A 22975-nucleotide genomic window follows, 5' to 3' on the forward strand; every position below is an offset into this window, starting at 1 on the left:
AATAACAATCAATGAACACATAAAATCCAAAGAAAAACATAGAGGTTTTGATGTCGAAGTAAGATTTATCAACTTGATTCTTTTATGCAATGAGAAGTTTCATACTCTATTAGATCATCTTGATCATGTTCACCATCTTTATATACCAAATGGGCTTTAGGATTCTTCCCTTTTACACTCTCTTGATAGAGGTCACAACGATGTTTGGAAGTCCTACATATCTTAGCCCAATGGTTTCCCATTCCATATCTATGGCATACTCATTTGGTCGAGTGTTGTGGTTTGGAAATACCACATCGTCCTCGCCCTCGACCACGGCCGGAATTGGGTCTACATCCAAGGTTAAAGTGGTTCCCACGGCCGGATGAGTTATAGTGGCCACAACCACGTCCTTTCAATACCACATCTATGGCATACTCATTTGGTCGAGTGTTGTGGTTTGGAAATACCACATCGTCCTCGCCCTTGACCACGGCCGGAATTGGGTCTACATCCACGGTTATAGTGGTTCCCACAGCCGGATGAGTTATATTGGCCACAACCACGTCCTTTCCATCCACCACGGTCACGGCCGTGTGGTCTATCACTTTAGACGTGGTTAGATTCTTTGGATTCTTTCTTATCCTCTGCGGCCTTATTGGCATTAGGTAATGGGGTTAATCTATGAGGTCGTAATTCACTGTTTTTATCTGTAAGTCATTATTTTGCTCATCTAGCAATAGACTCATCCACGGACTTATAGTCCTGGATTATGAGACTCTCAATAAGATGGTGGCTAATATTGCCTTGTATCTATCTTTCTCTCTTGGCATTCTTGCCTTATTAGATACATTCACTAAGTCCTTTTGACTTTAGGATAATCTTAGTATCCATTGCCCATTTTAAAATAATTATCTCCTAAGAGATTTAGGGCAGTAAAGTACAAGTTGTAATTCAACATCTACAAGGAAAAGTTTTGAGTCAAAATCATGTAATCGTTAGTGTCATGCAGTATTTGAGACCGGACCATGAATCGATTTACTTAGGGATTTGACTTTCCTCTTTTGCTTAGGATTAGATTTCCTCTTTTGCTTAGGATTAGATTTCCTCTTTTAATTAGGATTAACTTTTCCTTTTCCTTTTAGGATTTACTTTCCTCTTTACTTTAGGATTAATTTTCCTATTTCACTTATAATTTTAGATTTTTAAGATTTCCTATTTAGGATTTGGAAATTTTCTATTTCTTAAGGTTTTCCTATTTTGAATAGAATTTATGAATTTCCTAATTTAATTAGGATTTAGGGTTTTAAGATTTCCTATTTTAATGAGGATTTAGGGTTGTTAAGATTTCCTATTATCCCTAAGATTTAGGGTTTTAAGATTTCCTATTTTATTTAAGATTTTAGGTTTTTAGAGTTTCCTATTTTATTTAAGATTTTAGGTTTTTAGAATTTCCTATTTTATTTAAGAGTTTTAAGTTTTAGGGTTTTAAGATTTCCTATTATCCCTAAGATTTTAGGATTTTAATATTTTCTTTTAGGATTATCTTTTCTAAGTTTTTTCTAGGGTTCATGCGATTTTAGTTTTAGGGTTTCTAACAACTTATGCATGAAATCAAACAAAGAAACAATCAATCTAACAAAACAACCTCAACCAAACGTGATTTAGAATTTAGGGTTTTGATCCGATTAAAGTGTTTTTAATTTAGGGTTTATGTCTTTTAGGGTTTCGGATTCTATGTTAAGATGTTTTCGATTTGCGAGTTTAGGATAAGCAATAACAAGCTTTCTAGCAACCTAAACAAGACAGGCAAACGAGCAAGCGAAAACAAACAAGCAATCGGATCAAGCAAGCAATCGAATCATACAAGCAAAGCAATCACTTAATCAATCATCATTCGTTTTAGGGTTTCTCTTTGCTTAACTTTCAAGTTCAATTGTTGGTTCTTTAGCTTTAGGGTTTTGATGTTACCTTTCACCTTATGGGGTTGTATGGACTAGAACCGGGAGCTAAAGACCTCGGTAACTCACGCTGCTGCAACGAACCGCAAACAGTACCACGATGATCAGTACCGCGATGAACAGTGTCGTGATGAACAGTGTCGCGATGAACAGTGTCGGCGGTGAACAGTGTCGGCGATGAACAGTATCGGCGATGAACTGTGCCGCGATGAACTGTGTCGGCGATGAACTGTGCCGCGATGAATAGTGTCGGCGATGAACAGTGTCGGCGATGAACTGTGCCGCGATGAACAGTGTCGGCGATGAACAGTACCGCGATTTTTAGGGTTAGGGTTGTTAAGAGCAAACTCGTGCTGATAACGTGTTATAAAACTTGTTGTTCTATTGATTAATGAATGAGGTTTCGATACATATATATACATGATGAGGGGAGACAAATCCCCATTGGGCTAGTAAACCCTAAAGCCCAAAAGCCCACTAAGTATTAAATATAGGCCGTCATAAGGAGAATCTTCAAGAACATGGACATGGGCCTTCTAGGATATGGATTAGGCCCACGGTTATGGAGTCCATCTAATATGTGATTTATAACACTTACAAGTATGCAGTCGTAGAAAATTCAAAAGAAGGCAAATTGAATAACCAACTCAGCCACATGCTTTGGTCTCCCTTACTCACTTCTCCTTCTTATTTCTTCCTCTTCTTTCTTATCCTCTTTGTACCATTCTTACTTATATATACTCCTTCTTACATGTCTATATTCGAACATATACTTTTCAAAGAAACCCAAAGCCCCCACAAAAAAAGGAAAAGATCACTTAATATTTTAGCATGACGAGGCAAAGAATGATTACAGTTGAGTCGCCGAAGAAGAAAATGGGTGGAATTGTGAAGCTCAAGAATGTTGTAGAGAGGTTGGTGCAAATCAAAGGCTTTTCCTCGACCAAGAAACCATGTTCCGAAGAATATAGCCGTGATTGTGTCCCAAAAGACGTGAAGGAAGGTCATTTCGCGGTGATAGCCGTTGATGGGTATCATGAGCCTACACAAAGATTTGTTGTCCCATTGATGTTTCTAGAACACCCTATGTTCCGGAAGCTTTTGGAACAAGCAGAGGAGGAATACGGGTTCTATCACGATGGAGCTTTGATGGTACCTTGCCGGCCAAGCCACCTACGAATGATATTGACCGAGCAATGGTGTTAGAATTTATGCTGTAGTTATAACTGTTCTACTTCATATTACATAATAAAACCGAATTATTCACTAGATGGACTTATCTTGTGCTTCCTAGTCACTTGAGATTTTCACTATGCTATTGGTATCCAATGAATAAACTATTTTCTCTAACCTCAAACTTGCAAAATGAACGGTTTAAATTACTTCGGCGAATTTTAGTCTTAATTAGAAAAACAAAACTCAATAAAATGGTCCAAAACTCGGTGATTTTAAATATTTTCTATCGTGAAACAATCCATTAAAAATTGTTGTTTCAGTGTTGTTGGACTTGAGTTATGACTTTTGGCGAAAAGAAAAAAAATGACTTGATGAGTTAGGACTCTTTTATGAAATGGTGATTAGTAGTTGAAAAATCTCATCAAAAGTGTGTTTATTATAGAAACCCTAGGATGTTATTGTTCTAAAGCAAGATGTTGTAGTAATAATACACGAAGCCTAGACACAAACAAGCCTCGATGTCTTAATGGACCTTCTTAGTCCACTTTACAAACTTCTGTTACCTCAAATATTCTTACACATGATTAGGATTGGAAAAGTGAAAGTGGGGGACCGATATTTGTTATAGCTTTGGTTCGAATATACTAGTAACTTCACACTGATGTGGAGAGATACGAGACGTCTATTGACATTAAGTCTTGTAGATATTTTATTGATGTTTTTAACCATATACATAAATGTATGTCACAGTAGGACGATGCACATAAAACCAAGAGAAATGGTAGGACAATGTACACCAATCCGTACTTGCATTTTCTTAATCAGTGCCCCCTCCATATCCCCCTATAATGTATACCCACACATGACTTGGTAGAAGTTGATTAGGACGTGTCTAAATATGGGCATTGTATAAAGTTTTATCGCTTTTATAGTTTCTAACATTTTTTCCTTAGAAAAGTGGTTTCAACAATTGGGATTCGATTGTTTTGGTTTTTAAGTTTAAATATCAAATGAAAATACAATCTTTAATGTTTCAATCCAAGTTTCTTTTGTAAGTTGTAAATGCAAATGAAGAGAGGAAAATAAAAGGAATTAAATCTTATTTTATGACGGTTCTTTTGTATTCTACAATAAAAATTTATGAAAAATTCATAGTTGAAAAAATTGTTTTTTGTTAAAGAAAAAAATATCTTAAGATTTTCTATTTTTCAATACCAATGCCAACAATAGAATGTCTTAAGATTTTTAGATATAAATGCAAAAGAAAAAAAAATGGGTTTGAAACACTTTAGATTATAATCGAATGCCCAGTTTGATGATTACTTGTTGATTAATATAGCTTTATATATATAAATGGAAAATTTCGATTAATGAAAAATATATAAAATGGAAATATGTGTAAACTGAATGTCAAGTCACTTTTTGGGACAACTCACACTGTTATAGAAAGATCATACGTTGGCTGTTGGCATTAATTTGTGAAAGTGATTTATAGTTTGGACTGGTTGTGGCAATGGTGTTTCTCTAAAATACTTCCGTCAGGAGTTGTCATCGAATTTGCTTACAAATTAAAAAAAACGACAAATTTCCACACTATATGAATTGTCCTTTTGATCATTTCTTCAAAATTCTCTCCAATTCCTTTTTTTTTTTAATCTCTGTAAAAAGTTTTCTACCAAAAAACTTGCACAAAAAACGTCTCAAACGCACCCCTAATTTCTCGTCTTACTGGAAACTGATTGTACAATTTAGGGTTATTAGATAAGAGAGTTGAATAGAAAATTCTGATCATATTTTTATATAAGCATCGATTAACCAAACCGTTTTTATGTGAGTTAATTCCCAAACCAACATCATGTACGATACGTTCAACACATGCATTACGTGTGAAGGTTCACAACCAGAGGTATTTGTAAACTTAATATTTGTTTTATATTTGGCAAAATCAAAGTCAAGGTATAAGCCGACATGATGGTGGGCTGGTGGTTTGGCGGGCTCAGGGTGGTTGGGTGCAATTCCCTCCTCTCCATGGTTCGACTCCTCCTGCTGTTATCAACATTATTGTGGGAAGTCTGTCTGTTGGGCTTTGGTCCAATTGGTTTATCTGCTAGTCAAAAATGCAGGCGACCTGACTATCCTCTGGCACTTAGTTGGAAGACATTCCAAACTCGGGATAGGAAGAGTGGTAGCCCGTAAGGGCCTAACGGTTAACACGGTGGACCAGTCCACTATGTAGCACCTCGGTGCGTTCCTACCGGGGCCGACCGGATAGCCGATAGAGTTTATAAAAAAAAAAGTCAAGGAATAAACAAAAACTATCGTAAGGATAAAGAGAACAACCAAATGAGTTAGGAGTATGAATCTTTACTTTTTGCTAGAGTGTTCCGTATGGAAACCCAACAAAAAAAAAAAAAAAAAAAAAAAACAGATTTTTAAACAAAAATGAGAGCTCAAATCTGTTGGATCAGCAAAAAAAAAACACATCAAATCTGATGCATCTAGAAAAATATGTATGGCTTTTGAATCTCCTCTATAAACCCTAGGTGTCGTTATTTTTTTTTCTTTCTAGGTGTCGTTATTTACTTGAAAACTGTATTAGGCCCAAAGAAAAAAAAAAAAACTCGAATGTTGTTGTTGTATTATACCTTACATTTGTTGTTGTGTAGAACAGTCAAATGTCAAATTTATATCATGAAGACGAAAATATCAAAGCCATAAAACACTCCTATTTTTTAGCCACACAGCCTAACAAATTCCAAGGAAATACTAGTGTAAGGAAATGAAAGAACCTTACTTTAATTTAATGTCGATACAAAAATAAATAAAATTTTGATGCCTGTTGGTCGTGCCCTGCTGCTCCTCAACAATGACAAGAGCCAATAAATATGAAACAATAAAAATTACTATGCATATAAATGGGTACTTGTGGCCACTTGGGAAAGTATGTCGGGAAAACATGGAGCTTAACCGGCTAGGTTATTTCAACTTGGAAACAGACTTTCTTCGATCAAGGATGAAAGATTGGCTGGTTCACTTCACTGTTGGTTTGCTTCTAGAAGTTCATAAGTAGCCCAATTCTTTTAATTCTTTAAGACCTTTCGAAACAAAGTTGCACTTATTGTAAAAAAACGTTTTTTTGGTTTGAATAAATTTTGCATTCAATTCAAAAAAAAAAAAAAAAACTTGGAGAGAGCGGTCATAATATTCGAGAGAAAAAAAGAAAAGAAAAAAGATTATATTGAAGTTTAACATCTTATTGAAGCTTGGAACATGTTACATGTGTAACCGAATCATGAAGTAGAATTACATCAGTTTTTGGATGGTGGCTTAACTTGATTTCACTAGACCGGATTACTATATTAAATTTGAAATTATAAACGTAAATTAATAATTTATAAATGAGTAGAATAGTTATCATGTGTCAGATTGTTAAATAGACGTGACTCCATCTTGCCTTCTTTCAGTGCTACAATCATGTTTGCTTCTCTTGACATAGCTTCTTGTTGACATTCGCTAACCTTCTTTACATTTAGAAGTTAGATCACTCTTTCTCTCTAATTCTCTTTATTTATTATGTCTCTTTGATAAACACAAAAACAGTTTAGTAACTTAGAGAGATAATGTATGAACTACGTTTTGTTATTGGATCAAATGATGGTTTCTTACAACAACTCACACACATACGTATAGTGGTTTCTCTACTTACCACATACACTTGCATCCATACTTCTACTGACTAGCCATTACTTCTAGACATAATTATCCTACGGTTCACTTAAGCAACCTTAACTACAACAAATGTTATACTTAGTCCTCCTTAGCTATGCTTTAACCTAACAATAACACTCTTTCTTCTTTGGGCCTAACTTAAGTAATTGCCCAATGTTACCATGTTTACAAAACACAAAGCCCAACTCCTTCTTCTTGTTGACTTGTGTCCTTTCTTCTTGTGTGCTTCTTCTCTTTTCTTCATCTTCTTCTTATCATGAAGCTTTCTTTTTGTTCCAAGGTTTAATCAAAGGATACAACTCCAACCCTTCTTTATTTACAAACATATTGCCTTGATGACTTCCTCCATTCTAAGAGTGAAACTTGGTAATTTTTCAAAAAAATAAGAATATGTATATAACTCTATTGAGTAACTAAACAAATTTTCTATTTTTTCTAAAAAGCTTTGGATATCGTTTTTTTTTTCCATATGGTGAATAATATTAATGGTAAAATAAGATCCGTTACAACTCAAACTTGAAATCAATCAAGGAGAAAGCAGGTTAGAACAAAGAATCACTAACCATCAAGAACCAAAAATTAGTCACTAAATTAGACTAACAACAGACACATCACTACACAATAGAAGAGAATCTCTTATCCTCAAAAACTCTGTGGAGCCAAAAGGGATGACCTGCTGCCACAAAATCCTAAAATCTTGCATCTGAATTAACAGTTTGAGCAATAAAAGATGCACCTCTATTAGAGGATGAAGTTTCCACTTCTAATTTTCAGTCTGTTAACTTCTCCAAAAATGCAGAATTTCTACCACTTCTTGAGTAAATGAAGGCCAAGCTTGAGGCCTTACCAACACATCAAAAAGATCCTTCGCCTCCGCCGCGAAAATGATCTTGTTAAGTCTCAGGCTAAGCAGACTTTCAATAGCCCAAACCAAACAACAAACCAACAAATCTTTCTCTATGCAAAATAACCACTCTTTTCTCATCTTTGATAACCCAAGATCCTCTCCCAATCTTATTCTTGTTTGACCAAGACACTCCAATATTACACTTGACCCAAAGCTTGGGAGGATGCTCCCAATTCCTTACATTTGGAGATAAAACTCCATCCTCATTATCCACATAATAAAGAGGAGCCTGTTGAGCCAAAAACCATTCATCCACATCCTCAATAATCTTCCCTATCGTTTCTAAGGGACAAAACTGCAGACCTTCAAAGAAAAACTTATTCCTATTCTTCCACAACCTCCAAAGGATCCAGGAAAACATCCTTTTAGAGTTACAAGACAACCTTGTATCCAACTTAACTCAAAAAGGAATTGGAAGTTAGCATACAGAGAAGAGAAGGAAAACCCCTCCTACGGGTAAGGAATCCCTGACAGAGCCCAAATCTGTCTAGCAACAGGACATGTAGAAAGAACATGATTGGCTGACTCTGTTTCTTTACCACAGTTCTAACATCTTTTATGTGTCTTCATTCCTCTACACACAAATTGATCCGCTACCGACAAAGCACCACTTAAAGCTTTCCAAAGAAATTTTTTGATCCTAGGAGACGTTTTAAGAGACCAAATAATTTTTTTATCTGTCTTCATTCCTCTACACGACTTTGGATATCGTTTTCATACAATAATTTTTTATTAATTTTCTTTATATTTAAATTTTTCTTATAACTGAAAACCCGTTCATGGAACGGATTCTAATCTAGTAATATATAATCTGAAAAAAAAAAAAAATCTAGTAATATATAATAAACCCCAAAATTTACTCATTTTCCATTTCTTCTACATAAATGAATATATCAGCCTTTCTCTTTCTCGTTAACAATTAGGAGAATATAATTTGACAAATGAACCACTTTGACTAAGCAACTTCAAAACTTTCGCCATCCTAATCCAAATGGTCATAAGCCTTTATTGGAACTAGATTTTCTCCGTGACATCTTACTGGTTTAGATAAAAGATATTTTTAAGGAACAAATCATTAATTTATATTAAAAATCAAAAGAGAAAAAAAAATAATGAGGAAAATGCATAGAAATGCCACTAACCATCCACTTCTATGGCTATTTCCGCGAATCAATGCAAAGTCATTCATTTATTCCCAACTTGCCCCATATGTTTTCTTTTTCTTAATCACAGATTCTTCCTTTTATTTTTAATCCGAAAAAAAAAACACAAAACAAACACAAAAAATATAACCTTTAAATTTCTCTCATTTCTTCATCTTCCTCTCCACAAAACCCAAGTTTAATGGCGGACGTTAAAAAACCTAAAAAAAATCATCATGGTCATCATCATCTTCATGCTCTCTTGATCCCATATCCATTTCAAGGACATGTAAACCCATTTGTACACTTAGCCATCAAGCTTGCGTCACAGGGGATCACCGTCACTTTCGTCAACACTCATTACATCCACCACCAGATCACAAACGGCTCCGATGGAGATATTTTCGCCGGAGTTAGGTCAGAGTCTGGCCTTGACATAAGGTACGCGACGGTTTCCGATGGTTTACCGGTCGGATTTGACCGGTCTTTGAACCATGACACGTACCAATCGTCGTTGCTTCACGTGTTCTATGCGCATGTGGAAGAGCTTGTGGCGAGTCTTGTCGGAGGAGACGGCGGTGTGAATGTTATGATCGCCGACACATTCTTTGTTTGGCCGTCGGTGGTGGCTAGGAAGTTTGGTTTGGTTTGTGTCTCGTTTTGGACCGAAGCTGCTTTAGTTTTTTCACTTTATTACCATATGGATCTGCTTCGGATTCATGGCCATTTTGGTGCTCAAGGTAATTTACTAATTATCCTCTTATTCTTCTTTAATTTTACATATTTTAACTCATTTAAATATTTAATTGTTTCCTATTTTATTTCAAATTTTTACGAAAACATCTTTTTTTGGGTCTTGGTCAACGTCTATAATTATTTTGAAATGCAAGATAGATTTGGAGAAAAATAATAATTGGTGAGCATTTCATTGCATGTTTAGTTGTTTACTGATCCAATATTCGAATATTCTGTTAGTATTGGTGGATTACTTTATCATTTAGACAGCTTGGACATAAGTTTTTTTTTTTTCTGTATGGTTTATGTTTCTTATTGTATTTTGGAAACATTTATTGTTTACAAAAAAAAACATTTTATTGTTTACAAAATAAAAAAAAATACACATTATATGATTTTAAATATATATATGTTACATGAAATCAGATTATATTATCAGAAAAAAGTAACATGATATCATATCACACTATTTTACCAAATATCTTATTATATTATTATTTCATAAAATTATATAATTTCTCTTCGAATTCATAAACGTATTAATGATTCTCTTTTTTTCTTATTTATAATTTTACTACCATAATCATATACATTCAAAAAAAAATTCAAATGAAATTATTTATTTAAAATAATAAGCGTTACAATTTGCCGTCCAAAAAGGAAAAAAAGTAAACGTAACGATATAAATATGGGGAAAATAATAATAATAGAGTAGGGACTTTACTTTTGTCATGTAATGATGCATGTGAATAATGTCAGGGGTCCAATAAATTCACTTTCTTTAACTTTTATTTTATTCCTTTTTCTAATTTACAAAACTCATCCTTCAGTTTCTCTAATTATCTAAATCTCCCCCATAACTTTATTTTTTTACTCAGAAACCCGCCGCGATCTAATCGACTACATTCCCGGAGTCGCCGCAATAAACCCAAAAGACACGGCGTCGTATCTTCAAGAGACAGACACTTCTTCAGTAGTTCATCAAATCATCTTCAAAGCATTCGAAGACGTGAAAAAAGTCGATTTCGTACTCTGCAACACAATACAACAATTCGAAGACAAAACAATCAAAGCCCTTAATACAAAAATCCCTTTTTACGCAATTGGACCAATCATACCATTCAATAACCAAACCGGTTCTTCTTCTTCTTCAGTCACAACATCACTTTGGTCTGAATCAGATTGTACACAATGGCTCAACACTAAACCAAAAAGCTCAGTACTTTATGTCTCCTTTGGTAGTTACGCTCATGTCACAAAGAAAGATCTTGTCGAAATCGCTCACGGGATTTTGTTGAGTAAAGTAAATTTCGTTTGGGTGGTGAGACCAGACATTGTTAGTTCAGACGAAACAAATCCATTACCAGAAGGTTTTGAGACAGAAGCTGGAGATCGTGGGATTGTAATACCATGGTGTTGTCAAATGACGGTTTTGTCACATGAGAGTGTTGGTGGGTTTTTGACGCATTGTGGTTGGAATTCGATATTGGAGACGATTTGGTGTGAGGTACCAGTTTTGTGTTTTCCATTGTTGACTGATCAGGTTACGAATAGGAAGCTTGTGGTTGATGATTGGGAGATTGGGATTAATCTTTGTGAAGATAAGAGTGATTTTGGGAGAGATGAAGTTGGGAGGAATATTAACCGTTTGATGTGTGGTGTTTCGAAGGGGAAGATCGGACGGGTTAAAATGAGTTTGGAAGGTGCGGTGATAAACAGTGGATCTTCTGAGATGAATTTGGGTTTGTTTATTGATGGACTTTTGTCTAAGGTTGGTTTATCAAATGGGAAAGCTTAAATTTCAATATCAAAATTGTATCAATTTTTGTTTTGGGGAAAGTATAATACACTTTTAAATTTTAATGTACCTTTTTTTTTTGGATTAGCGGTTACGTAATTTTTTTTTAAGTTCTGGACCGAAATCGATATTTTTTCGGTCAAAACTAGCCTTTTACTAGATTTAAACGTTACAACGAACCGGGGACCGGATTCAAAGTTTATTTCACTAATTCAACTTGTTTAGTTTGGTTTTGGAATCAAAGATGTCAAACTGAAATTAAGCAAAACCAAAATTTAGTTCAATTCAATCATTTTTGTTTTTCTAGTAGCACTTCTGGTTTCAGTTTCCAAGTTTTGATTTGATTCACTATTTTGTCTACTCTTCTATTAAAAAAAAAAAAAAACAAATGTGCATCATACCAATTTTTGAAAAATCATTAGTGATTATGACCTTTTCTTGGGTCCCAGTTACGCTTTTTTAGATTATTTATTTCTTTGTCCACTACATATCTTTCATACAATCATTCAAATATTCAAACATACACGTTCACATATCATCCAATTTATATAGTTTAAAAATAGAAATATAACAACGCATCTCTAAACATTTCTAAGCCATAACAGTCGAATAGAAGTGCTTTTTTATTTTATTTTATTAAGTAGAAGTTAAAACACTGACCTTTTCACGCAAATGACTAGGGCTGGGAATCCGACCCGATCAGTTAATTCGGGTTCGGTTTTCCGGTTTTTCGGGTATTTCGGAAATTGAAAATTCTACCGAAACTAACCGACTAACATTTCGGTTCGGTTCGGTTCGGAACGGGTTTATTTCGGTTATTCCATTCGGTTATTTCGGTTAAAATTTTAATTAAAAATGTGGCCAAAATAAACATTGTTATAACTAGTAGGGTCTTTTGCCCAAAAAAAAAAGTTGGGCCAAGCCCCCAAAAAAGAAAAATAATGCCACAAATATGAAACGGTGTGTTCATGACTATCTCTTCTCCAACCCTAATTCTCTCTTCGACGGCGGCTCGACACTGCTTGATTCAAATCCGGAGTAATAGCTTCAGATCTTCGACATGGCTTGATTCTTTCGGTGGTGATGGCTCTAGGAAGTCTTTAATTGATGTGTTTTGGTTTATCTTGCTTCAGTACAGATGGAGAAGGAGAAGGAGAAGGAGAAGGAGAAGAAGAAGGAGAAGTAGAATGAGAAAGTGAAGGAGAAGAAGAAGAGATTCGACCAAAAAATTAGATGAGATCGACCAAAGAATAAGAAGAAGCTGAAGAATAAGAAGAAGATGAGTCAAAGAATAAGAAGAATGAATGAAAGAAGAGTTATCATCGAAGTAGAAGAAGAGTAGGCGGCTAGAATATTAGGTTAGGTTAGGGTTTTAATTCTTTCGGTTAACCGTTCGGTTCTCCCAAACCGAACCGAAAATCTCGGTTAACCGAACTGATTTTGAAATCCTACCGATCGGTTATGATCAATTAACATTAACCGAACCGATTTGCCCAAACCTCGGTTCGGTTCGGTTCGGACAAATCGGTTCGGTTCAGAACCGATTTTAAAAGTGTAATCTACCTAAATTTCAAGAAAGAATTTTTAACTGTTTTCATTTTCAACTACCAAAAATTACATAAGAGACTAAAAGTAATACTCCCTCTGTTCCAAAATATATGATGTTTTGTTTGAAATCACACATTTTAAGAAAATTTATTTTGCTCTCTTAAAACTATCATTTAATATTTTGTTTTAAAAATTCAACCAATTAGAGAAAAGACTGCAGAATACAAACAGTCATAAAATATCAACTATATTTAAAACTGCATAGAAAGTTGCAAAACATCGTATATTTTGAAACAAAATAAAAACTCTAAAACATCCTATATTCTGGAACAGAGGGAGTATTATCTAAAAGTCATCATCATTCATCTACCTAGAACTGTTATTTTTCTTATGACTAAGCAGTAAACAACCAGACACATTCTTGTTTAGGCCAAAACGTAGTAAAACATAAACAAGAAGACGGTAGCCAAAAGCCATAGCCAACAACACAAGCATGTTCCTCCATTTGGAGTTTGTGTCTGGAGATATCTGGTAATTTCCTTGGATTGCCTGGTATCCCGATATACTCCTCACTTCTCCAACCGCAAACACTTCCCCGAGGTACTCGTTCTCCAAAAGACCCTGCAACATTGAATGTTCATGAGTTTTCCGCGGAAGAAGCAGAGATTGTTTAGAGATTTTATTGTGTAACCTCAATGGAGTAGGTGTGGAACGAGATGTAAGCAAACGGGTAAGTCCAGACGGGTTTTGGCAGGGCGTTACGGATTCTGAAGTGACCTGCAGCGAGCATCATGATCACCTGCAATGATGCATATGAAGAATGAAAGATCAATCCTAAGGCATGACTAATCTATGTCTTAAGGCACTAATCACTCTCATATGTAATCTAAGTTATTAGTAAGCAATCGTTCCAAGTTCTATAAGCTAAGGGCTAATATAATCACTCTTGACTTCATCTCTCATTGACTTAGACTAAAATTACCATTCTAGTTCTGGTTGAACGCTGTAGTGCATAAATTTCCCTAAGTCGTAAATCGCGTACTATCTAGCATTTAGTATTACCAAATCAACATTCAATATCTATGCCACATCCTAGCTAGAACAAATAGAATGGTAGAAGACATGAATCTTAAATTAGATTAATAGTAGAAAAGATAAAACTCACATGTACAGAGATGAGAGTCAAAGTGCTCCAATAAACATCTCGCCAAATGCAAGCAATGGAAAGCATCAATCCCTCGTTCACCAATAGGCACATAAAGAAGTTGAGCACAAAGTACATTAACAAGCTGAAATCGTCTCTTAATCCAACCATGAAGTAGAACACAAGACTTGAAGAAATGGACATGAGAAACAAGAACGGTATGCTTCCCAGAAACTGCCCTAGTAAGAAGACAAAAGCACCCGAATGCTGGTTCGATGCTTCACTTCTATAAATCTATTAGAAGTAGAAAGAAAACTTCAGATCTCAAAAGAAGATTGTGATCAAAAATAAGAAAAAAATCAAGACGAAGAAATTAGTTATACCTTGATTTCTTTCAAAAGTGAAGGTATTCCAGCAATCCCCAATAGTGAAGCAAACGAGACAAAAACAAATACCGCAGAAACTCTTGTCTGTAAGAAATATATACATCGAACAATAAATTGCATGTCTTGGTACTCAAATGTGCATGCTGAGAATGGTTTAGAAAACTTACTGCAACAGAAGACAAAGAGTGACCTAAGCCAGAATATAATGTGCCAATACTAAGTGTAAGAATCATGTAGAGGATAAGTCGGAGCCAATAGTATTTCCATTCTCTTGACATAACTAAAAGTGATCTCCAAGTGAGCACTGCAACACGTGTAGCAGCACCGGCCTTACCCTTGGATTTAAGCTGTGTGCCCTCCTGCAAATGATATAGGAAACAAAAAGAAAATAAGATATTTACAGTTATGAAGTTATGATCCAAAAATTATCATTAGGCAGTTGTTACCCTTTCGGTAAGTTTTAATATCATAGTCTCAACGGAATCAGCATCTGCAGATGATTTATAAGTCGCCTCAAGAGTGCGAATAGCAACAGCAGTATCCATATTCACTGCTGAAAAGTCCCCATTATCGTCCTGTTGTTTATATTTAGCTAATCAGAAAATTAACGTTTACAAGAAACTAGAAAGAAACATAATCATATAAACTATAGTTGTAAAATGGTGTATGTACCTGCCAGTTTTTGCACATTGCAATAATCCTATCGAAATCTGTGTTTATAGCCCGCAAAAAATGATCTGATGGACTTTGCATTATCGGGCAAGGGAATCCAGCATTTGAAAAGTGCTTGAAGGAGACACATAAGGAGTACACAAAATTTAGAGAGTGGTCTTTTGGCCTTCATATGGGAAAATTTTCCATGTTCGAAATAGTATATACCTGTAAGCAAGCCAGTGTCTCCCCAAAGAAGAGCGTGTTTCCATTTGATAGAAGGCAGATTCTATCGAACAAACCAAAAACTTCGGTACTGCTTTGATAAATCGTGAATACAAGAGTACAACCCATACTTGCTAGCTTCTTTAGTGTCACCATCATAAGCAGAGCCGAAACACTATTAAGAGAGCAACAAGGCTAATTTTAGAATACAAGATTCTACCTTGTAGTAGAACACAGATAGTAACATAAGTCTATAAATGGTTAGAACCTGTCAAGGTGATAAAGAGGCTCATCGATGAATAAAATATGTGGTCGCATCACAAGTTCACGAGCAATAGAGACACGTCTTCTTTCACCACTTCGGAGACCCTTCATGTAACAATGACCACCAATCAATTTGTTTGCATAATCACTCAGAGACATCGCCTGGATCGCATCTTCGACAACACTCCTTTTCTGAAAGAGAAAACCCGGAAGCTGAAGCAGTGCTGAATAGTACAGGAATTCACGAACTGTAAGTGAACCTATCAATTGTGTTTCCCTCTCAACAAATCCCTGCAACGCAGCAAAACAAGAATCAGAAACACATTTACAAAACAAAAGAAAAGATCAAGAAAACTATAGACAATAGTGACTCACATAGGATCCGTAAGGCATATGTGATTTTGAACCATTCACAAACACCTCGCCATACATTTTTGCTGAAGGAGGCAATCTTCCTATAAAAGATGTGATCAGACGAAATGAAAAAGACTTAACTAACAATGAATAAACTGAAAATTGACATACCAGCAAGAGCCCTCAAGAGAGTAGACTTCCCGGATTTAGCAGGACCCATAATTACAGTCATAGTCCCGGGGAACGCATAACCATTCGAACTCTTTACAACCTTATCAGAATATTTTCTCTTCCCTTTCATAGTAACAGTCAAATCTTTCCAAGCAATAGAAGCACCAGCAATCTTTCTAACAACACCAGCTCCAGCTCCTCCTTCAGGCACAGGAGGAGAAGCCATTGATCCGCTATTCATCTTCGACAGCGAAGGAGAAACAGGCGTTGTTGTAGCATCATTAATAGAATCACCACCGCCAACTTCATCTTCCATTCTTAAATCAACATTAGGTGTGTCTTCCCACTCAGGAGAATCCTCAAAAGATATAGGTTGTCGAAGAGAACCGGGTTTTCTTACATAGAAAAAGTGACTAGATGGAACTCTACTAGTAGGACTACTTGCAGAAGACGAAGACGAACGGTACAAATCCGGTTGAGACTGTATCTCCTCCATTCTTTGACACTCAAGAACACAAAATGTTCCAAAGAAAACTACAATTTCACAATCAGTAATATGTTTAGATTCCATAATCAATGCAACCAAAACAAAAAGACTCAATAAGTAAAGTGACTACTATAGTAGGAATCAGTGAAGCACTATTAAAAACCTAAACTTTCCCATAAGCTCACTAAATTACAGTTTAATGACTAATGAGAAGTGATTCCTAATTAAGTAACTTAGTATAAATCATAAAAACCCTAACTTTTTTCAATTTCTGCATTACCCTGAAGCAGAGTAACTTCAAGTTCATAGCTTTGCTCAGCAACCAAACGAAGACTAAGCAGAAGAAGAGACCCAGTTCGAGAAATGATGAGAACAAGAAAGAGGAAGAGACAAACCTGGATCTGAAAGAAGTAAGATCCACAGAGAATGGAGAATCTCTTCTTGGGAGTTACTTGATACTCCTTGCGTTGTTGAAGAGAGAGCAAGAGTGAGAGAGCTCTCAAGTTTCTCTAACCCTTTGGGTTCTGCAAATATAGAAATAAAAAATGGATTGGGAATTGTTTTTTGTTTTGTCTGAAACCAAATGTTTTAATTACAAAAAAGTGAGCAAATTTCCATTTTTTCACCTTAAAGAAAATAAATCAGATTTTTTTTTATAAGAATATAAACTTAATTGCATAAAGAGAATTGTGAAAAAATATTGCATAAAAATAATTATTTTTAGAAAGTATTGTGAAAACAGGATTTCTTAAAATTTGAAGGCATTATGGCATTTTTCCAAATATTATGTTTTTGATTTGGATTTTTTTTTAGTCAAACAAAATTTTCCTTTGGATTTATAAAGTTATTTTGGGGTTTAGTTGAAGTAAAATCTATTGGAAATTTTAAATAATGCCTATTTTATAATACTCTTGTGAAAAAGTGTCAATATAAAAGAATTAAAAAGAATACTAACTTCAACTTTAAGCGTTTTTTATTTTTATTTTTATTTTCCCTTTAAGCTTTAGATATCTGAACAAAGGTTTGGCTTAGTGCTTTTCTTAATTACATGCAAAAAAACTGCTGAAATTTTAAACGATATACATTAGTAAACAAATTCGAGATATCTTGCTCTTTTTGGTATTAGTATCAGCTTTTCTTTTTTTATTTAAGATAATATTAAGGAATAGCCAAATTATACACAAAAATTAAGAAAATAGTAGAAGGAAAGATTTTTGTTGCAAAATATCCATAGACCCACATTTTTAGAAGAAATGAAATAACAAAGCCATCTTTTATTTGTTGCAAGTTCAACAATAGGCGAAACAGTTTCGTAAGATTTTGCAAAATAGCATGTAACATTTAAATTTTACATGTTATATTGAACTGAAAGACATAAGATTTGCAAAAACGTAATGATTTTTTTAAGAAAAACATTGTTATGTAGTGTTTTTTTTTAAGAAAAAACATTGTTATGGAAAAATTTAACCTAAATAGAATCTTTTTTAAAATAAATCACATGTGATCTTAATAGGGAATATTGCAAAATCTACCACATTTTAACAACTGGTATTCAAAATCTACCACAATCTCAAAAAACTTTCAAAATCTACCATTATCAATAGCACATGTGGAATGCTGGACCAAAATACCCCTGATTGGGACAGAGTCTGTGTCAAGGACATAGTCTGTGTCAGAGACAGAGACAGTTTTGTCTGGCGCTTCCAAAGAAGGAGCAGGTCTACAATAAATGCTGTACGGTTATTTAAATAATATGTTATATCAGGGACAAATTCAGATCTAATGAGTAATATAATTAGATCATGGACAAATTCAGATCGAATGGGTGATATAATTAGATCGAGGAAAAGTTCAGATCGAATGGGTAATAGAATTAGATCGGGGACAAGTTCATATCGAATGAGTAATAGAATTAGATCGGGGACAAGTTCATATCGAATTCAGATGGAATGGGTAATAGAATTAGATCGGAGACAAGTTCAGATCGAATGTGTAAGAGAATCAGATCGAATATGTTATATCGGGGACAAGTTCAGATCGAATGAGTAAGAGAATTAGATCGCAGACAAATTCAGATCGAATGGGTAATAGATATCGATCGAGGACAAGTTCAGACCGAATGGGTAATAGAATTAGATCGGGAACAAGTTCAGATCGAATGAGTAATAGAATTAGATCGGGGACAAGTTCAGATCGAATGAGTAATAGAATTAGATCGGGGACAAGTTCATATCGAATGAGTAATAGTACTCGGGGACAACTAGATCTTTTTGTTATTTTGCAATTGAAGGAAAAAAAATTCAATAATTAGGGTAGGTAAAGACAATAATGCTCAACTAATCTGTGGACCAAAATAGATGGTGAAAAATCTAAATAAAATTCGAAACCCTTAAATGAGAACAATTGGTGGACAAGATGTGGAATTCATGATAATAGAGCAAGATGATGAAATCGGGGACAAGATCTAGACGCAACAGAGAATTTCCAATCGGGGACAAGATCTGGAGACAAAAATGAAAGTTAATTGTTTAGTCTCAGGAGATATAATGTTTCTTGGTTAAAGTGCACGTGTTTCGAGGGAGAGAGAGATAAATAGAGAAGCTAATGTTATAGGGAAGATAAATAGGGAGGAGAAATAATTATGGAGGAAAGATAAAAAGGAAGATAAAAAGGGAGGGCAAAATGGTAACTCTACATCAAAATGTGGTATGAGTTGAAAGAAAGGAAGGAATGTGGTAGATTTTGAAAGAAATTGGGAATAAGTGGTAGATTTTGTAGTTTTTCCATCTTAATAAAAGCTACGTATTACTAAAAAATAAGAATTTTTTTAAAGAAATCACATGTGATATTAATAAATAATTAAACGTGTATTATTACAAAATAACATGATAAAAAGATATATTAAACTGAGTAGAATGTTTTTTCCAAAAGATACCATGTGCTCTTTATTAACAAAAGATATATAAAAACAGTCAATAATTGGTCTCTAAAATTTACTACTAATTCTGGTTTGAAAAATAACTATTTTGCCACTATAAATATCAACTTTTTTGGATATCTGACGATTTAGTCTCACAATTATGCGATTATTCATGTAGTCGCATCTGACATCGCTGTTTCACAACTACATATATAGTCGCACACTGGTTGGAGAAGTACGACCAATGTGCGACGATTGTTTTGTGAGTCTATGTTATATTCTTTAAGCAGTGTCAAATTCTCAATTTCTGACTCTACAACCGATCAAGTTGTCTAAAAATTGATGTTTTCTTGTAGTTGGAGGTTCTTTGTACTCTGGCTGAATAACACTCTAATGATCTTTTGCACACAACATGTTCTAAAAAAAAAAAATTGTAATGATCATTAATCTCCATCAAATCTTGGCAGAGAATTAATATTGCGTGAATCAGCGGCCTCATCTCTCACTTTTATTTTCGTTGATCACTTTTTCTACACTAGCTAACTCCCTCATGTTTCACTATGTCGGGTCCCGTGTCGAGAGAGTTCTCATACCAAAATTGAAAAACAATACTTGAGAAATAATTATCTTATATATTAAACTATAATTGGATTGGGTTTATATAGCCTTACAAGAAATTCAATTAGAGAAAAATAAGGATAACAAACGTGGCTCAGTTCTTACAACTTCGCCTTATTCACGAATTCAACAACAAAACTAACAAATACGTAGTCTCAAGAGACTAGTAATTCTTCAATCATCCGGATTACCCCAATAACACCTACACGAATGAGATGGCCCCTTAAATTCTGGCCTTTTACCACTATCTTCACATGTGCAACCCTCCAAGATTTTTGTTATTCCGGGAGAAGGGGGATTTTTTCCAAAATTCGTCTAAACATATATTACGTCCGTTAGGCTCACATGTTCCATAACCCTTCACTTTATTTATAGTCACATGTCCTTATCAATCCTCCTGTTTATAATATGAAAAGATAAGACTTATTAGAAAAAGTTTAACCTTCAAAGTAAACATCTAATACTATAACAATATTAAAGTTTATGTTTAAAAAACCACCATTTCTTAAAGAAATAATCAACATTACATATCTTAGGAACGAAGTGTTAAAATCTATATAAAAAAAATATTACCTTTAACAAGGTTTGTAAGGAGGAATATGAGAAAACATTAAACTATAATTGAAGTAGTACGTCTCATGATTGAAAAGTGTAATAAAAATTTATGTATCTTTTGTTTTTTTTGTCATCTTATTACATCATCACTAAAAATATTTAATCTAATCTTATTATGATGATATTCAACTACCTGCAGTATATGCGATTATGATGAACAGTTCCCATGAACAACGATTCCACGGCTCTCCCCGCAACACTCGGATCTTCAACGATGGTTCTGCATGTACGACATCCCTACGATGGACATGCTCTCCCCGCACCCAAACCACTACGAACGGCTCTGCATACGACACTCTGGACCTCCGACAAGCTTTGCACCATTAATCTGCAAGAAACTGCGTTCTCTGGGACTCGAACTCCAAACCTAGGTGTAGAAGTATTAATGAACCTTTGGTCAACCACTGGACCAAAGGAACTTCCAAATTTCGGTATCTTACTTGTAAAAAATTGTGACTATATATATTACACTTTTAATAAAAAAAAAGGATAGTTTTAGACTTTTTAGTATATTGACCAATGTAACTATTATAAAATCCTTCATTATTTTGATTAGTGTAGTACCAATATATACAAGTTGTGATATCTTGCCACTTCATATTTGCTTCTCTCTTTTTTTATACAATTTCAGATTTCCTTCCTTCCATCTTTTCCTTAAACATCATTTTTGTTTCTCTTTTCTAATCCTTATCTTTTATATTAAATATTTTTAATTTCTAATCATTCTTTTTTGAAATTGATAGGATTTGACAGAAGATCCACATGATAGATTAGAAAAAATAATACCAAAGTAGTTTGTAAGAGTATCTCCAATGCAGGGTTCTCTTCTATATTTTGATTAGTTCTCATCTGAAATTGGCAAAAAAAATAATTCAGAATTGAATAAAGAAGAGAGAATCGATTCTCTTCGAAGAGTTTGAGATTTTGATAGAGGCGGACACGTGCCAGTGTTCGATTGGAGGAAGTGTTTTAACAAAAGAAAAAAAAAACACTCATTTTTTTTAGTTTTCTCTCTCGACCAAAAAAAACACTGACTCTCTCTCTCTCGATCTCGCGATTGCGAGAAAAAAACAAACTGATGAACAAACGCCGATTTCGTGAGATTCCTCGTTTGGAAGGTAAATCTCCGTTGAAACCCTATAAATTGAAATCTAAAATCCATGATTGTTTGTGTTTAGCTTTTGGTGATGTAATGTATCAAGTTTTTCTCCCCAATTTTGATTTTTGGTTCTTTGGGTTTGGTTGAATTTATCACTGTTTGCATGTGTGTTTTGGCTCTAGCTTACATTACAAACCCATGTAGTCGTGATTTCTTAAAAGAATTTGGAAATTGTGAACCATAGTTGTTAATGGTGAGTTCGATTTGGGAATCCATTTTGTTAGTTTCTGAAATTTCTTGTTAAATAATTTTATATCAACAAATGAAGTTAATGTGGTGGATTGAGTTCACGAAGCTTAGTGGAATTACAATACAAAAGTTTTCTTCTACATATCTTGAAATTATATTTGATTTTATAGATTTGTAAGCAGATAAATTCGTTGTGTATAAAGTATTTGATGGAAATATATATAACTTTGTATATTTGATTATGCGTTATCTCTTGATAGTTAAATTTATCTTTTTTTTTATTGCGTATAGAAGCTCAGTAACTCTTCAAAGTGACAACTACATCATTCCATCAAAGTGATTATATAGCAACCAAAATTGGTTTGTTGATTTTTACTCTAGTCTGTTTTCTTTGAAAACTTCTATTCATTGACAAATCAACATTTGATATACAAAAATCCGAATCTCAGTTTTGAAACCATACGAAAACTTAAACCATGACTTAAACATGTCTCCATATGTAATTTAAGTTTACATCAACCACAAAACCATGACTTGAATCCATATCTTCTTTTTCTCCATCTTCCAAAATTTGATCAAGTGTTTTAAAAACCAAAACACAGAAATTTGATTAAATGTTTGATATTTTTATGAATTGCAATAATTATTAAGTTTTAAGAAATTAAATATTTAATAAAAAATTTTTTTAAGAGAATCCCATTAGAGAACCTACCATTGGACTATTAAAAAAAAAAAAAAACAAAAGTTCTCATCTCATAAATTTCTAAAATTTTTATTAAACAACTAGAGGGTTAGTCCGGGCTACGCCCGGTTTTAT

General features: G+C 34.2%; 4 protein-coding genes and 1 long non-coding RNA gene across 5 annotated transcripts; 3 read left to right on the forward strand and 2 right to left on the reverse strand.

Moving 5' to 3' along the window:
* The first annotated feature begins 2551 nt into the window (after positions 1–2551).
* Positions 2552–3209, forward strand: LOC9315183 (auxin-responsive protein SAUR50). The gene has a single exon (XM_002879070.2). The coding sequence runs from the start codon at positions 2772–2774 to the stop codon at positions 3144–3146; it is 375 nt and encodes a 124-aa protein (XP_002879116.2). The 5' UTR covers positions 2552–2771; the 3' UTR covers positions 3147–3209.
* Positions 3210–8873: 5664 nt separating this feature from the next.
* LOC9315184 (UDP-glycosyltransferase 86A2) lies at positions 8874–11514 on the forward strand. Its single transcript, XM_021028140.1, has 2 exons — positions 8874–9634; positions 10508–11514. The coding sequence occupies exons 1-2, from the start codon at positions 9097–9099 to the stop codon at positions 11425–11427; spliced, it is 1458 nt and encodes a 485-aa protein (XP_020883799.1). The 5' UTR covers positions 8874–9096; the 3' UTR covers positions 11428–11514.
* A 1690-nt stretch (positions 11515–13204) lies between these two features.
* LOC9315185 (ABC transporter G family member 3) lies at positions 13205–17187 on the reverse strand. The gene is made up of 12 exons (XM_002880908.2): positions 17053–17187; positions 16171–16704; positions 16021–16100; positions 15650–15936; positions 15385–15556; positions 15178–15291; positions 14952–15080; positions 14673–14864; positions 14503–14589; positions 14141–14413; positions 13667–13774; positions 13205–13596 (listed from the first exon to the last, which is right to left on the reverse strand). Exons 2-12 carry the CDS (start codon positions 16664–16666, stop codon positions 13342–13344), a joined length of 2193 nt encoding a protein of 730 aa, XP_002880954.1. The 5' UTR covers positions 16667–16704; positions 17053–17187; the 3' UTR covers positions 13205–13341.
* Positions 17188–20322: 3135 nt separating this feature from the next.
* Positions 20323–20835, reverse strand: LOC110229118 (putative defensin-like protein 240). The gene is given in 4 exon segments (XM_021028171.1): positions 20323–20498; positions 20500–20562; positions 20564–20592; positions 20769–20835. Coding segments are annotated over 4 exon segments (288 nt in total). The 3' UTR covers positions 20323–20369.
* A 688-nt stretch (positions 20836–21523) lies between these two features.
* LOC110229124 lies at positions 21524–22718 on the forward strand. Its single transcript, XR_002332559.1, has 2 exons — positions 21524–21928; positions 22450–22718. It is a non-coding gene; the product is annotated as an uncharacterized LOC110229124 (long non-coding RNA).
* Positions 22719–22975: the final 257 nt, after the last annotated feature.

This window comes from Arabidopsis lyrata, assembly GCF_000004255.2.
Source record: "Arabidopsis lyrata subsp. lyrata unplaced genomic scaffold ARALYscaffold_4, whole genome shotgun sequence".
Lineage (NCBI taxonomy): Eukaryota > Viridiplantae > Streptophyta > Magnoliopsida > Brassicales > Brassicaceae > Arabidopsis > Arabidopsis lyrata.